We start from the raw sequence: 14,433 nt of genomic DNA, 5'->3' as shown, positions 1-14,433 counted from the left end.
CCCTCTCAGTCTGACACACCTTGCCTGTATGGTTAATGCAAAGTTAGCACCCAGAACCTGGTACCCATCAGCCTCATAGTCATTAAATGACTGTACGGGTAAGCAGGAGTTGGTGTGGCTCATTCGGTTAATTGAGGGGCTCTGGCTTCCCTGTCTGTGCCTACCCTCTGTGTTTCACTGCTGTGGCCCCCAGCCCCACATGCCATGCTTCAGACAGACTCACCTCTGTGTCTTCTCTTTCAGTTCTTTTCGTGTTTAGTGATGATTGCCTACGGAGTGAGCGCTTTTCTCAGCTTCCAGGCCTGGCGAGGAGTAGGCAGCAATGCAGCCACCAGTCAGATGGCTGGTGGCTATGCCTAAAGCACCTGTGCTGTGGGCCACTGCGGGCGGAAGGCTACAGCCTGCTCCCAGTGCAGGTGGCTCCGGAAGCCTGAAGTCTGCGCCCTGTCAGCCTGGAAGGGACTACGCATGCTCATCTCTGCTCATCAGGCTCCTCGGGCTCACCCGACACTCCCAAGGAATCAGGACCCTTCCTCTGGCAGGCATGTGGCCTGGAGACAGGCCAACAGCCAAGACAGTCCTCTCTGCCCTCCATATTCAGAAAGTGATGGGAGATACGGGACTCTCTTGCTCTGTCCTTAGGACTTCGTGTCCAAGGCCGAGACCTAGCCTTCTCGCCAGCACTAAATACACTAACAGTGAACTCTACACCCACAGCCCCTGACCCACCATAGAATAAGCCTAACAAGCATCAAGTATTTATCCTAGTTTTTGTTCTGGGAAAGCTGAGCAAACCCATGAAACCATTCTGATTCCTGAAAACATTAATTCTGGTTTGACCCTCCCCCAAGCCAACATGTGCACTTGTAGGGAAACATGTAGAAAGGGTTATGATTCTGACAGCATGGTTCCTTTCCTGCCTTTAGAACGTACCCGTTATTTAAAACAAATCAGTTTTAAGAGACTCTCAGTGATGAAAATCTGATCCAGGCTTCCCTCCCTTTCCCAAGCCCTTGTTTTCTCATTTTCCCTTTGGGGAAACTAACATCAGTGTTGACTGCCTCCCTGACGCTGTTAATTAGGCACCTGGGACGGGAGGGAAAGTAAGGCCTTGCTGGTGAGTTGCCCTGTGCATGGTGGTAACTTTTTGTTTTTTACAAAAATAAAGACCGAAGAACTTATTTGGAAAAGATGTTGGGGAATCATAGTTAGAGATGCTTATAAACACCAGGAAGCCGCAACCTAAGTCAGTACAGTTGGCCTTCTGTATTTGTGGGTTTCACATCCAAGGATTCAAACAATCGGTTGATATACCTACCTTGATAGCTTGTGAAGTTCAGAGATCAGACAATCCAGGTGCTTAGTGTGTGGAGCTGATAGTATAGAGAAGGGGGAGCAGCCGGGGAGGGGGGGTCCCCTGAGCTTATTTTCCTACTACAGCACAACATGCTCTGAATAACAAGCCACAGGCATTTCTGGGCACCCCTTGGTCCCACCTTAAAAAACTGGGAACAATGAAAGTGTAACTAGATTCAAACAATTGTGGATGAGCTCCTCTCTGGGGGAGAGGGGCAGTGGAGGGGGTAGGTTAAGTCAGATACCCATTTCCCAGCTGGCCCGGTATAGGCCTAGTTTGGGCCTGTTGTCCTGGGATGGCAATTAACTGCATCCCTTTTTACTCTCCAGTGCCTCAGAGTTTGAATAATAAATTATAGTCATTGCAGGATCAAGCCATAAGAAGAGCATTTTTAAGGAGGACCAACCTATTTTCTTTTGAGGCTTAAGAGAAAACAAAATCCTCATCTAGGCTTCTGACACCCTGAAACAGCTTCTTTGGGTGGAGATGTTAACATGCTTTGTCAAACAACTACCTTGTGGTTCAGGCCGATGCCCCCCAAGTCCTCAGCCCCTGCTGTGTGGGTGAACAGTGCTGCCCAGGGCTGAGGCCTAAGCTATAGGAAGAGGCAAGTGTCCCCCGAAGCTGGGGCCAAACACTGCACTTTCTCATGCTGGCCATACCTGTTGCAGTCGCTCAGCTGTGTCCGACTCTGTGACCCCACAGACGGCAGCATGCCAGGCTTCCCTGTCCTTCACTGTGTCCCAGAGTTTGCTCACACTCATGTCCATTGAATCAGTGATGCCATCCAACCATCTCATCCTTTGTTGTCCCTTTCTCCTCCTGCCCTCAATCTTTCCCAGCCCCAGGGTCTTTTCCAATGAGTCTCTTTGCATCAGGTGGCTAAAGTATTGGAGCTTCAGCATCAGTCTTTTCAATGAATATTCAGGGTTGATTTCCTTCAGGATGACTGGTTTGATCTTGCTGTCCAAGGGACTCTCAAGAGTCTCCTCTAATACCATAGATCAAAAGCATCGATTCTTTGGTGCTTAGTCTTCTTTATGGTCCAGCTCTCACATCCATACATGACTACTATAAAAACCATAGCTTTGACTATATGGACCTCTGTCAGCAAAATAATATTTCTAGCTTTTTAATAATGCTGTCTAGGTTAGTCATAACTTTTCTTCCACAGAACAACCGTCTTCTTGGAAGAGAAGAGACACCTAAGCCCCTCTAAAGGTGGCACATGATGATATAAGTTCCTGAGTGGACAGAGAGAGAGTTCTAGTAAGTTTTGTGTTTTTTTTTTTTTAATCAGAAAGCCTATTTCCTAATGGGAAGCTACAGCAGGCTTGGCTGCTTTTTTTCTGAGTGGAAAAGGATGAAAAAAAAAAACGCATCTGCCTTTCTTGTTCACTTTTCATAATTTCATCTTTGGATTTGTCCACTTGTTTTTTCTCACCCAGACTGATCAGTGGGATCTTCACCAAGTGCTTCCAACATGCCTGGCCTGTGACGGGCAGTCCCATTTATAAAAAGAGCAAGAAGGGTAAGCAAGGCCAGGAGAGTCAGTGTTTAAGGAAGCCTTTGGCTTGAAAGACCAAAGCTCTGAGAACTTGATGGCAGCAGCAACAGTACACAAGGGGCTGGTTCATTTAGAAAGACGGTTTATGCAAAACACCTCAACTTCTACTCATGGTACAAAAGTATTTAATAAGTGCCATGTCGGTACAGAAAAACACACAGCCTGTAGTTCATCCTTTAAAACCAAAAGAGTCAACTGAAAAGTTAGTAGAGATTCCTATTTTTACTTTAAAAATAAAAACAAAAAACCAAGTACACACTGGGAATTGAACTACTACATTTTTTCTTTCACTCATGTTTTCCGGCCAGTAATGTTCTATCCAACACTATAATAAGACAGTGTACTGAATCTAAGCAGTATGACCAGTAAAGCTGTTTGCTATCTCCTACTCGTGCTAAGCTAGACCATGGAACACTATCTTGGTAGGATTATTTTGACAGCCAAGAAGGAAGTGCAGAGCCGCTACCCCAAACCTAAGGAGCTGATTTACACAGAAAGGGTTTTAAGCAAACCTGCACAAACACGAACATGCTCTAAGAAAAGGATATCTTTTAGACTACTTCCAGCATACACTCATTGGCACCCAGTAAATGGACCACCAAGGTAGAAAGCATTTTAGCTTTCATAGCACTAACAGCTAAAAAGCACACAGCATATAATACTTTGATCTTGAAGTGGGTAATCATGGAAGTTCCAAGATTGTATCCACTAGGTTAGCCTGAGTATTCATCTATAAAAATAGTTTTTCAAAAACACGTAAACGCGGGTTATGGAAACAATGGGACCACATCTGGACTTGTAGAAGACAGTGATACAAAGACTGCGCATGTAAGACTAGGAATTGATTTTCCCACGTTAGCTTTTAGGTAAAGGAAATCTCTGTAAGTTGATTCCTACTAGCTGTGATGGTAGGATTTTCAGAAATCTTGAGATGAGCAGCTAGCTGCAGTTAACCCCTAGATAAATCCTCCCAGTCAAGACCCCCACTGAGGCTGTAGGACTCAAAACTGTGATCCATATAAAGAGCTGTGAATGCACGAAAAGCCTCCTGGGACGTGTAAGGCCTGCTGGGCCAAGAAGAGTTGATGATGGCGAATTTTCCCAACATGGACACCCCGACATGAATGCTGGGGACGGGCATCCCAGGTAGAACGCTGGACTTGGGTGTGCTGCAGGAGCCAGACTCCGAAGCCTCAGAGAGGGGTCTACTCAGGGAGGAGTACTAGGGTTACCAAAAACAAGAATGTCTCGTCCCAGGAAGGTCAGGTAATTATCTTCTGACCCATCAATACTTAACATTAATGAAGAGTTGCAGAAGAGTCAGTCTTTCCAAGATGTATTCTTCTGACATCATTAGCCAAAGCCTCTCCCAGTCTATTGAGCTGGTGACGTCCAAAAGAGCCCAGAGCCTGAAGTGGGACCTAGGGCCGCAGATTGTTCTGGGAGGCTGGCACAGAAGAGGATTTGCAGAGTGAAGTCACCACTAAACCACTGCTCAAGTCCAGTCCCCGGCCTTCTTTTTCCTACAAGAGAATACCACAACTTTAAGAGGCAGGGGACAGAAGAAAGTCCTTTCTAGCTCTGATTGGGGAGGGAGATGTTTAGGGTGGGAGGGCGGGCCACCAGGGAGCACACAGGAAGAGGGAGGATGTGATTTTGCATTTTTGTTCAGCACTGGTCACTCAAAAAATGTACCTCTCAGGGTACAGTGGATCCTGGAGGTCCAGTGGTTAAGCCCCACTGCAGGTAGCATGGGTTTGATCCCTCGCTGGGAGAACTAAGATCCCGTGTGCCAAGTAGCAAGGCCAAAACAAACAAAACAAAAAACACCTCTCTTCAACGAAAAATATTTCCTTCTCCTATTAAGATCCTGCGTTACAAGAAAGGCAAGGCAATTAAGACTTGTTTTTTGGCTTTGTCCTTTTGATTATACAGGGACCCTGTAAGATGCCTGGGACCTTTGGTTTCACCAAAACTATGCGAGTGTAATTCTTCATAAGCGCCCCGGGCCCCGGCCAGTGGGGGCCAGCAGCTGCTCTGCTGGCACGCTGCTCGCTGTCGGTGACACTGGCCAGTCTTACAGCGGGGAGCACAGAGGGTGGTTTGTGCCTGACAGGTCCACTTGGAATTTTCTAAGTGGTTCACTGTAGCGTAACAGACAAGAAGGACTTACTGCTCGGTAGTCCAGAAACATTTCTTTAAAAGCCAGGAAATCCGTAAATGTGAGCAGCATGTCAAAAATGTCACCGGCCACTTCATCTTTATGGTGCCTGTGAAGGAAAAGGGTGGTTGCTTCATGAACAATTGATGACACAGACCATCTCCTTGAGATTTCCTTCAAAGGTATGGAGGGCCTCCCCCACCCAGGACCTAACCACCAAGTGCTCTAAAGCTTGATGTTCAAAGCACTAGGGGGGGAAAAAAGGAGGAAGGTCTATGAATTTTCAGAGTTGAGGAGGAGCAAGGTACCAAGAGGTTAAAAAAAGTCAGCTTCAACTCACTGTAAAGTTGTAGTGAAAGCCGCCATGTTAAATCCAGGAATCCGCTCCAACAGCTGTTCTTCTATATACTTTTCTACCAAAGAAATCTGTAACAGTAAAACTTCTTTTCAAAAAGCCTGTTCTCCAGCCCTTTGCAAACATTTCTGTGTGCCTGGCTCCCAGCTGAGAGCTGGGGGCACCAGAGAGAACCCAAACCCAGCTCCTCTCTTCAGTGAGCTCATCCCACCCCTGCCCTCTGCCCTCCAGGGGAGAGGTTTATGCAGGTAATTACACTGCAACAAGAGGAATGCTCCCAGATGGATAGCGTTAGAGAGCAGAAGGGCTCCCACCCCCCATGGCATGAAATGAAGAGTGGAGTAAGTGGGGGCTTTTCTGCCTGGGTAGATAGAATCTGTGGAAAGAAACAGATGAAAAAGCATACAGTGAAAGGCAATCACGGATCTGTTACAAGCGGAGGCTTGGCTTAAGAAACTTTCACCAACTCTGCCATACTTTTGCATTCAAGGAATTAAGTCCTGGAGGCTCAAACTTCTCAGACAGAGGAGATCCTAACAGGAGGCTGCACAGGGCCTTGGCATATACAAAGACCCAAGAGTCCAGAGCCAAGGTTCCTGGGTTCTAGTTTGGTTTTGCCACCAACTGGTTTTCACTTTTGTCTGTTATGCATACTTGATTGAATTACGTAGTAAGAAAAAATAGTGTGTGAAAGCTGAAAGGTCAAAAGTATGTAAGTGCCCATATACTGTAACTGAAAGCAGGATTATGATAAAGTCAACCATGTTTTTAAAATAGATGAGATCATTAACTATTTGGAAAACAGCCCCAAGAACTATGCAGAGGAAAACAACAGGTAATGAAGACTAAACCCAATTCTAATTAGACTTCCTAGCAGGGTGCTGGTGGCAGATTCTAAAAATTGAGCAGATTTCAACATTATTTGATCCTAAATTCATATTTTAAAGAAATCCTAAATTCATATTTCAAAGAAATCCTAATCTCCAGTAAGAGAAATAGGAACCCACTTACATATTCATTAAAAATAGGTGTGTACGTGAGCTTATTCTCTTCCGTGTCTTCAAACTCCTGATAGTACTTGTCCATGAAATTCCTCTGTAATAACTGGAACTCATCATCTGAATCGCAATAGGAAACATATATTCTTTTTAACACGTAGGAATTAAATGGCAGCAGAAAAGTGAAAGTGAAGTCACTCAGTCGTGTCTGACTCTTTGAGACCTCATAGACTGTAGCCTACCAGGTTCCTCTGTCCATGGGATTTTCCAGGCAATAGTAGTGGAGTGGATTGCCATTTCCTTCTCCAGGGGATCTTCCCAACCCAGGGCTCGAACCTGGGTCTCCCGCATGGTAGACAGACGCTTTACCGTCTGAGCCACCAGGGAAGTTCTCTTTCTAAATGGCCAATCTTTAGGAGAGGGAAAGCTAAAGGTGTTAAGGGTAAAGTTCAGTGGCATTAAGAGCCTTCACACTGTGTGCAACCACCGCCACCACCCTCTAGTCCAGTTTAAACACAGCCAGACAGGGCAGGGTGGCTTGGGAACTCCACGAACGGTTCTCTTAAATTCAGTGGTAGAAACAGTGTAGTGATTAGATGGATGGGCTCTGATAGAGGCTAGACTACCAGAGTTTAAATTCCACCTCAGCCACTAACAATGGGTAACCTTGGGCAGGTTAATTTCTCAGTCCCAGTTTCTTCAACTTCAGAGTACCTATCATAAAAGATTGCTAGGTGGCGAAGAGTCACGTATAGTGACTGATTCATAGCAAACACTTATTAGGGTTTAGGGAATTTCAACAACTAGAATATCATTTCCAAAACAAAAGGAATGCTTCACAAATGGCCTAGACTTAGGAATAAATGCCCTGGGCTTACAGAAAGCTCATTTCCCTCACTGCACACAGGGTTCTTGTAGAGGCCAAAAGAACTCCAGGTATTCCTCAGCATTCACCAGGAATCCTCTGATCAACATGGGACCTTAATGGTGTATCTTCATCTGTATTTAGGAGTTAAGGTCATGAACTTTTATAGGACCCAAAGGTACAAAACTGAGTCAAGTGATTTTCACTAAACAAGACTAAGAAATACAGCTAATAACACTAAACAACAGTGTTCTTTTCCTTATTCTCAGCAAACTTAAAGTCGCCCATACGAGAGATTTTTTTCAAGTTTTTCTCTCCCACACATTTCTCTTAAATGACAGATGCCTGTTACCACTTATTACTTAGCAGGACCTATGGATGCCAAAGTGAAAGTTGCTCAGTCGTGTCTGACTCTTTGCGAGCTCATGGACTATACAGTCCATGGAATTCTCCAGGGCAGTATACTGGAGTGGGTAGCCTTTCCCTTCTCCAGGGGATCTTCCCAACCCAGGGATCGAACCCAGGTCTCCCGCATTGCAGGTGGATTCATTACCAGCTGAGCCACCAGGGAAGCCCAAATGAATCCACAAATAGGAACTCAGGACCTAGGAAAATATGGAACCAGCTGAAGCATGACACCTTGTTCCTCATGGGCACGTGTGCTATGGTTACACTATTACACTGCTCTATGTCACAAAAATATTAAGACTCAAGACTACAAACCGCTCTTACTCTCTGAAATAAAGTAAATATTTGCTGAAGTTTTGCCATGAGCCCCATAACTCCAAGGTACTCTGTTACCTGAATGAGTCCCTTCTGGGGACTGAATCTATGGTAATCAATTATTTTCAGGAGTAGGGGCTGTATGCCTTTAAGGCAAACCACAGGACGGCTTCCTTCGTATTTCAGTATGCCACTTTCAACATTATATGCAGCATGATGTTTTCTCTCTTTTTAAAAATTAACTCTCCAAGTGGATTTTCAATGTCGTTAAAAGCAAGAGTCTAAAAACTAAAGAGGCACAGTAGGGAAGCTTACCCATGATAATGTCCTCTAAATATCCAACCACAGCATCAAATTCTGCATCAGAGGCGGAAGAGCTAAAAATAGACCTGGATTAGACACTGTTTCAGCTTAATTCCTCTCTCCTCACCCAAATGTACTCTGGCCCTTTTCAAATGAATTCTCCATCACCCAGCTTAAACAATTAAGAATGATTTACTGTTTAATCTAACAGTTGCACATTGAAGAAAACACATTTTACACACCTGTGACATCAAAGTTTAATGTAGTGGATCTACTTTCAGAAAACTGATGGGACACAAGGAGTCACGAAGGGACAAATAAAAGGGGTCAAGGCTCACATCAGACATCTTAAGGCTCCTCACATTTATTTTCCTGTGGGTTCTACTCACCGCATCTTCACTATCACCCCACACTAATCTACTTGTGGGCGGGCGTAAACCTGGTGCGGTCAACACACAGGCCGGGGTGGGGAGGGGCAAATTAGAGTCCCTGGGGATGGTGGTGTGGTAGTGGTGGAGGGTCTTCTGACCCGCGGTCGGGCCTCAGCCGCTCAAACCCACCAGGTTTTGCTGACGACTAAGGACTGGAGACCGGGGGATTGTGACAGAGGCATGTATCATCGCGCAACACCACGCTGCGCTCCTGTCCTCCGCGCCTGAAACCCCGCTGTTGCCGCAGAGGCAAAGTCTACCGCGGGAACTTGGGTGGGGTGGGTAGGGGGGGAGTCTTGTTTGTTTCCCACCCCCACTGAGGGCACTGGTTTCGCAGGGCGGAGGCCTAAGCCAAGCGCCAGCAGCCCCGGCCTTCAGCCTCCCGAGCTCGGGCGGCGTGACTCACAAGGACAGCGCGAAGCTCTCTTCCTCTAGGGCGTCCATCGTCGCCGCCGCATCCACTGGGCGTCGGGGAGCGGACCCGTTGGCCTTCTACCCTTGCCTGCGGCCAGGGCGCAGCCTCTGCTTTGCACCGCAGAGCTCCAACCGGCATCCGGGAGGCCTCGCCGCCAAGGCCACGGCCGGCTCACGGCCCAGCCGGTTAGAGCCTGCACGCGACGCCCCAGCTTCAGGCTCCCCGGCTGCGGCCACACGCCAGCCGGGCCCCCGAGCCCTGCCAGGCCTAGCCAAACTCGCCACTACCGCCGCTGGGTCCGGCTTCAGTTACCACGCCCCGCCTCCCGTCACCATGGCCACCGCGACCCTTCCGCCTCCTCGGGGCTCCTAGTAACCAATCACAGGCCTGCGTTACCCAAAACCAGGGGCGGGACAAAGATAGGGAGAGGAAGTGAGGCAAAGGGATAGAGGATAGCGAGCGGAAACTGGGCCGCATCTAGCAGGTCAGGGACTCACTATCGTAAACTCACGCTGTCGGGCGATTAAAGCCAAGATGTACCCAATGCGAAGAGGAAGGAATGGAAGCCCAGAGAGAGCCTCGATTTCCCCACTTGCTACTTGGGAATGAATTACAAGATTTAAGAAGAAGATTAAGTCATTCAAATTGGTTTTAAGAGCACTGTAAATCGAAAATCTTTTCAGAGTCAATCCCGTAGCTTTTGAGCCAGATAGTGCAGACATTTGATTTTCGAGACAGTTGCTCCCTCTCGTGGAACTACCACGAGACAGCTACCAAAGCCAACCCCACAGCAAGAAGTGGATGTCCTGTAATTTACATCATGAACATTCACATCAAAAAGATTATTCGGCAGTAACTCGTTTCTTGGGTAACTAGGCAAGATTAACGTTGACAGAACCACTTTGAGCAACGCAGTCAGGTGACTTTGCTCCAGGATAAGCCCCCTGCAAAACTGCCCAGTTTTACAAAAGGGTACCCTATACCTGTTCTCTGATTGGATCACTAGACAGTGTCTTTTCGGTTGCATTTTATTTTTTGGCCAAATGTGTGGTACATTTTAGATATGGTTCATGTTTGATCTGTGGGTCAGATGGCCAGCCTGAATGGACAGATATCTTTAAATGAACGTAAAATATCTATCAGTGGGGTGTGGAACTAAACCCGTTACCATGACACAGTTGTATCTAGGGTGAGATCAGTTCTCAGAGGTACTATCTCTGTTTAGTACCAAGTAGAAGGCAGGCATTCAGAAAGGTTTGGTAAATAACCAGACCGAGTTAATACATAGGATCAGAGCAGAGAAGGAAACTTGATTCCATCTATTCTGGTTATCTAATGCTGTTACTCGGAGAAGGCAATGGCACCCCAATCCAGTACTCTTGCCTGGAAAATCCCATGGATGGAGGAGCCTGGTGGGCTGCAGTCCATGGGGTCGCTAAGAGTCGGACACGACTGAGTGACTTCACTTTCACGCACTGGAGAAGGAAATGGCAACCCACTCCAGTGTTCTTGCCTGGAGAATCCCAGGGACAGGGGAGCCTGGTGGACTGCAGTCTATGGGGTTGCATAGAGTCGGACATGACTGAAGCGATTTAGCAGCAAAGCTGTTACTAGCCACCCAAAACTTCCTGGCTAAAAAAAAAAAAAAATTTTATTTTGCTCAGTAATCTGTAACCTGGACAGGGCTTGGTAGGGACAGTTCGTTTCTCTTCTACTTGGCATCAGTTCAGGGTAGCTGGAATGGGGCTAGAGAACCTCTTCCAAGAAGCTTACTCAAATTAGTATTAGCTGGAACAGCTCAGTTGTGGATGTTGAACAGAGGACCTGAGGGGTAGGGGGCTGTCTCAGTTCCTCTCCATGTAGGTCTTCTCATGGATATTTGGGTTTTCCCACACCATGGTGGCTAGGTCCAAGAATATTTCAAGAGACAGAAAGTGGAAGCTGCCACTCAACCACCTGAGGCCAGAAACTGGCTCAATATTTTCGGTCTCTGCCTGGCTATATCCCTAGGTCCTACTTCCTTTTTTTTTTTTTTTTTTTACTAATGTTACTCCTTCAGTGACGTTTCTCTCCTTCCCCTCATCTAAATTAGGTTCTCCTTGTTCTTTCTCAAAGCACTCAACAAGTTATTACAATAAGGAAAAACATAAGTTTTCTCCCCACTACCAGACGTCAGCTCCACAAACAGATCTGTTTTTGCATACCACATAGCTGCAGTGCCCAAGACATATTAGGTGTCCAATAAAGGTTTGTTGGATGAATAAGTGATTAACCTTGCTTCTGAATTCTAATACTTGATTCTATCCTAACCTGGAAAGGATAAACCTGAGTATAATATCTTGGAACCTTAGCAGCAGATACCAATGAAAGTTGTGCTATCTTAAGTCAAAAAAGGCAACAAATGTTTTATTTATTCAATGCAAATTACTGTATTTACCACAAGCTAAAGAAGAGAACATATATATATATATTTATATATATATTTGAATTTATGGAAGACTAAAGACATGGAAAAAATCCAGCACCCCAACAAGTACAGCCAGGAAGGAAATCAGCTCTGTAATAGGACGATTTAATGAACTACAAACAAGAAAGGGTGGGGAAGGAAGAAAAAAATGTGCACTGAATTTAAGACATTGTAAAACTGAGAAGACATATTTACTATTCAAGTATAAACTCAGTAAGGACTTGGCATAAATTGAAAGGCAGCTGCTGAGGTACACCATTATAAAATAAGTTCTATGAATTTACAATTCTACCTTCCAATTTTCTGGGAGAAAAAACCAAACTCTTGAAGGTCTTCAACAGAGACCCTGAGAGGGAATAACACTTTTGATGAAGACATAGTCAACAATCCATGACTGAATTTACTATTCAAAAACATGTATTTATTTTAAACAATAGGAATACGTGCTCTCAGACTGTCCGCTAAGAGTTTTTGAGACTATTAGTTCAAGAGTTTCAAAGTATATTACTTCCAAAAACAATACTGATTTTAAAAAATTATTTTAAACAAAAACCAAAAAGACCTGATTTGATGGTACCTTAAAAATACCTTAAATACCAAATTTTCTCCAGTCTAACATTGCAATTAATTTAAGAATTCCTCCTGCATTGTTAAAACATTTTTTTTCCTCACAAAATGTGGGTACTGAAATTGGATAGAAACATCATGAATGTGAAAATACCTCCAATTTTCTGCAGTTTAAAAAAAAAAAACAACTAGCATGTTCTTTGGGATCACTGAAATATCAAAAATTGGGTTTTGTTTTTTGTCTACAGTCTGTGCACCCTCTTTCAGGCGCTCCATGTTGCTTGTAGTACTGACCTGTGGGATTCTAGTTTTACAGCTTCAAGTCTTGCAGTGCAGTATCCATGCTTACGATACCAGTGGCTCTCTGACCAATGCGAAGTGATGCTTTACCCAGAAACGCTGTCATTTACTTCTCCATAATGACTTTTGCCCAAAATAAAAACTTTAGACTATGAGACAAAACAGCCTGTGTTAACAAGCAAATGAACCCAACCTGGAGAAATCCAGTGTGGTTTCAGCATTCAAGAGGGCATTGTCTCCTGTTGCTTTTCATGGAATTACCACAGGCCTAGCTACTGGCATTCAGCTTTCCTTGGCCTTAAAAGGAATTTCTCAGGGCTAGCAGGTTGGGTTAGATTCTAGGAGAATTTTGTCTTTGATAAACTATCATTTTTTTTAGCATAAAATCTGGCCATGGCTATAAGTTTCAATGTGCATACAACTGATTAGAGATTTTTTTCTTTGTTTTTCTTTTCAACATTGGCTGGAATTGAGTCGAAATAAGTCCATGAGGCCTCTTCACGTGTGTCATGAGATATGAGAAATCTGTCTGACTCTAGTCACTATTTCTTTCCGACACAATGGGCAGGTCTCCAGTTGCAAGGCACAATCCATGCACAGATCACTGAGGAAAAAGACATAGATACCAGTTAGGTCAGTTCTTCAAAAAGTCAGACTGATGATGTGCTGACTCAATGGAGCATGTTAACTGAAAGGGTAATAATCACACATGGCTGAAACATTAAGTAAATATATAAACAGTAAGTCTCTCTTCCACTTCTGACCTTCAATCTTCCTCTTCAGAGGAATAAGTTAAAAGTTCATGTGCATTTTTCCAGAAAGTCTGGATATATACAGCCTATGCATAGAGATGTGGATCTGCAGGTAGAAATACAATGCTATTTTTTTCCCCCAGACAGTTAGCTATCTGTCCCATTATCATTTGTTGAACAGTCTATCTTTCACCAGATTTGACATAATGTCTTTATATTTTTCTTTATAAGTAGTATTACTTTTGGGCTTCTGTTCCATTACGGTGTCATTCTTTTCATATACTGGGACAAAACTATTAACTTTTTTTTCCCCTAAAGGTGGCATTTTACACATATTCTTTCTCACTTTTTTTTTTTTTTTAATTTTAAAAAATTTATTTATTTTTGGCTACACTGGGTCTTCGATGCTATGTGCTGATAGCAGGCATCCTTGTCTGGTTCCTAGCAACTCTTGGAAGGCTTCTTTCTAGTGTGTCCCCCTTAAAAAGATGCTTGTGTTTGAGATATATGTTTTTTTATATTGTAAAGGAAGTATCCATCCATCCTTAATGTATACTTTTATTTCCTATATCCATTTCTGTTTTGTAGTAGTCATTCGAGATGGATATTGAATTTTTAGCATTTTTGCAGAAAGTATTAATTCTCTGCTTCACTGTCCCTTGGCCTACTTGAGAAATTACATTTGATTAAATACATTTGAGAAATTACATTGATTTCCTATGTTGCACTAACCTTGCATTCCTGAAATAAACCCCTCTTGGTCGTGTTGCTGGGTACTAGTTGCTGATAATTTAGAATTTTCAGGTTTATATTCATTCATTCATTTTTGTGTTTCATCAGCTTTTTGTATGATTAACATGCAGGCTTTGTAAAAAGATTGTGACTTTGCTATTTTCTCTGTGGTCTGAGAAGTTTATATAGAATCCATTTATTCCCTCAAAGTTTGAAAGAATGTACTTGTGAAACCACCTGGGCTTTTAGCGGGGAAGGCAAAGGGGGAAAATCATCTCAATTTCTTTCATGGTATTAATAGTAGGAATGTTTAGATTTTCAGTCTCTATTCTAGGGGTTGGCTCATGTCATTCAGTTTAGCCAGATTTCCTTTCTTAACCTCTACTCAACGGAACTGTTGTTGCTGAAAGTGGAGCTAGACTTTCTTATAATTCTTTTAA

General features: G+C 44.1%; 3 protein-coding genes and 1 non-coding gene across 7 annotated transcripts in view; 1 reads left to right on the top strand and 3 right to left on the bottom strand.

Moving 5' to 3' along the window:
• The window catches only part of LOC102393391 (plasmolipin), a 30,043-nt gene extending 28,862 nt beyond the window's left edge, over positions 1-1,181 (top strand). Inside the window, exon 4 of the mRNA XM_006059061.4 lies at positions 244-1,181. Coding sequence (XP_006059123.1) covers positions 244-360 — 117 coding nt within the window. The 3' untranslated portion in view covers positions 361-1,181. The remainder of the gene's footprint in view (positions 1-243) is intronic.
• Positions 1,182-3,032: 1,851 nt separating this feature from the next.
• Positions 3,033-9,518, bottom strand: LOC102393715 (ADP ribosylation factor like GTPase 2 binding protein). The gene is made up of 6 exons (XM_006059062.4): positions 9,167-9,518; positions 8,342-8,403; positions 6,452-6,558; positions 5,426-5,511; positions 5,098-5,194; positions 3,033-4,447 (listed from the first exon to the last, which is right to left on the bottom strand). The coding sequence occupies exons 1-6, from the start codon at positions 9,202-9,204 to the stop codon at positions 4,346-4,348; spliced, it is 492 nt and encodes a 163-aa protein (XP_006059124.1). The 5' UTR covers positions 9,205-9,518; the 3' UTR covers positions 3,033-4,345.
• On the bottom strand, positions 6,754-6,825 carry TRNAG-ACC. The gene has a single exon. It is a non-coding gene; the product is annotated as a tRNA-Gly (tRNA).
• A 2,037-nt stretch (positions 9,519-11,555) lies between the features above and the next one.
• RSPRY1 (ring finger and SPRY domain containing 1) overlaps positions 11,556-14,433 on the bottom strand; it is a 37,273-nt gene continuing 34,395 nt past the window's right edge. For all 4 annotated transcript variants that reach the window (XM_006059063.4, XM_006059064.4, XM_025268708.3 and 1 more), the window contains exon 15: positions 11,556-13,113. In XM_006059063.4, coding sequence (XP_006059125.3) covers positions 13,017-13,113 — 97 coding nt within the window. In that variant the 3' untranslated portion in view covers positions 11,556-13,016. The remainder of the gene's footprint in view (positions 13,114-14,433) is intronic.

This window comes from Bubalus bubalis, chromosome 18 (genome assembly GCF_019923935.1).
Source record: "Bubalus bubalis isolate 160015118507 breed Murrah chromosome 18, NDDB_SH_1, whole genome shotgun sequence".
NCBI classification, from domain to species: Eukaryota; Metazoa; Chordata; class Mammalia; order Artiodactyla; family Bovidae; genus Bubalus; species Bubalus bubalis.
The sequence above is the reverse complement of the archived record's forward strand: the minus strand, read 5'-3'. Positions and strand labels throughout refer to the sequence as shown.

Coding starts and splice junctions, on each gene's coding strand:
- LOC102393715 (XM_006059062.4), bottom strand. CDS start 9,204: ATGGACGCCCTAGAGGAAGAGAGCTTCGCGCTGTCCTT. Junction 8,404..9,166: donor GAGAGCTTCGCGCTGTCCTT/GTGAGTCACGCC, acceptor GTCTATTTTTAG/CTCTTCCGCCTCTGATGCAG. Junction 5,512..6,451: donor CACCTATTTTTAATGAATAT/GTAAGTGGGTTC, acceptor TTACTGTTACAG/ATTTCTTTGGTAGAAAAGTA.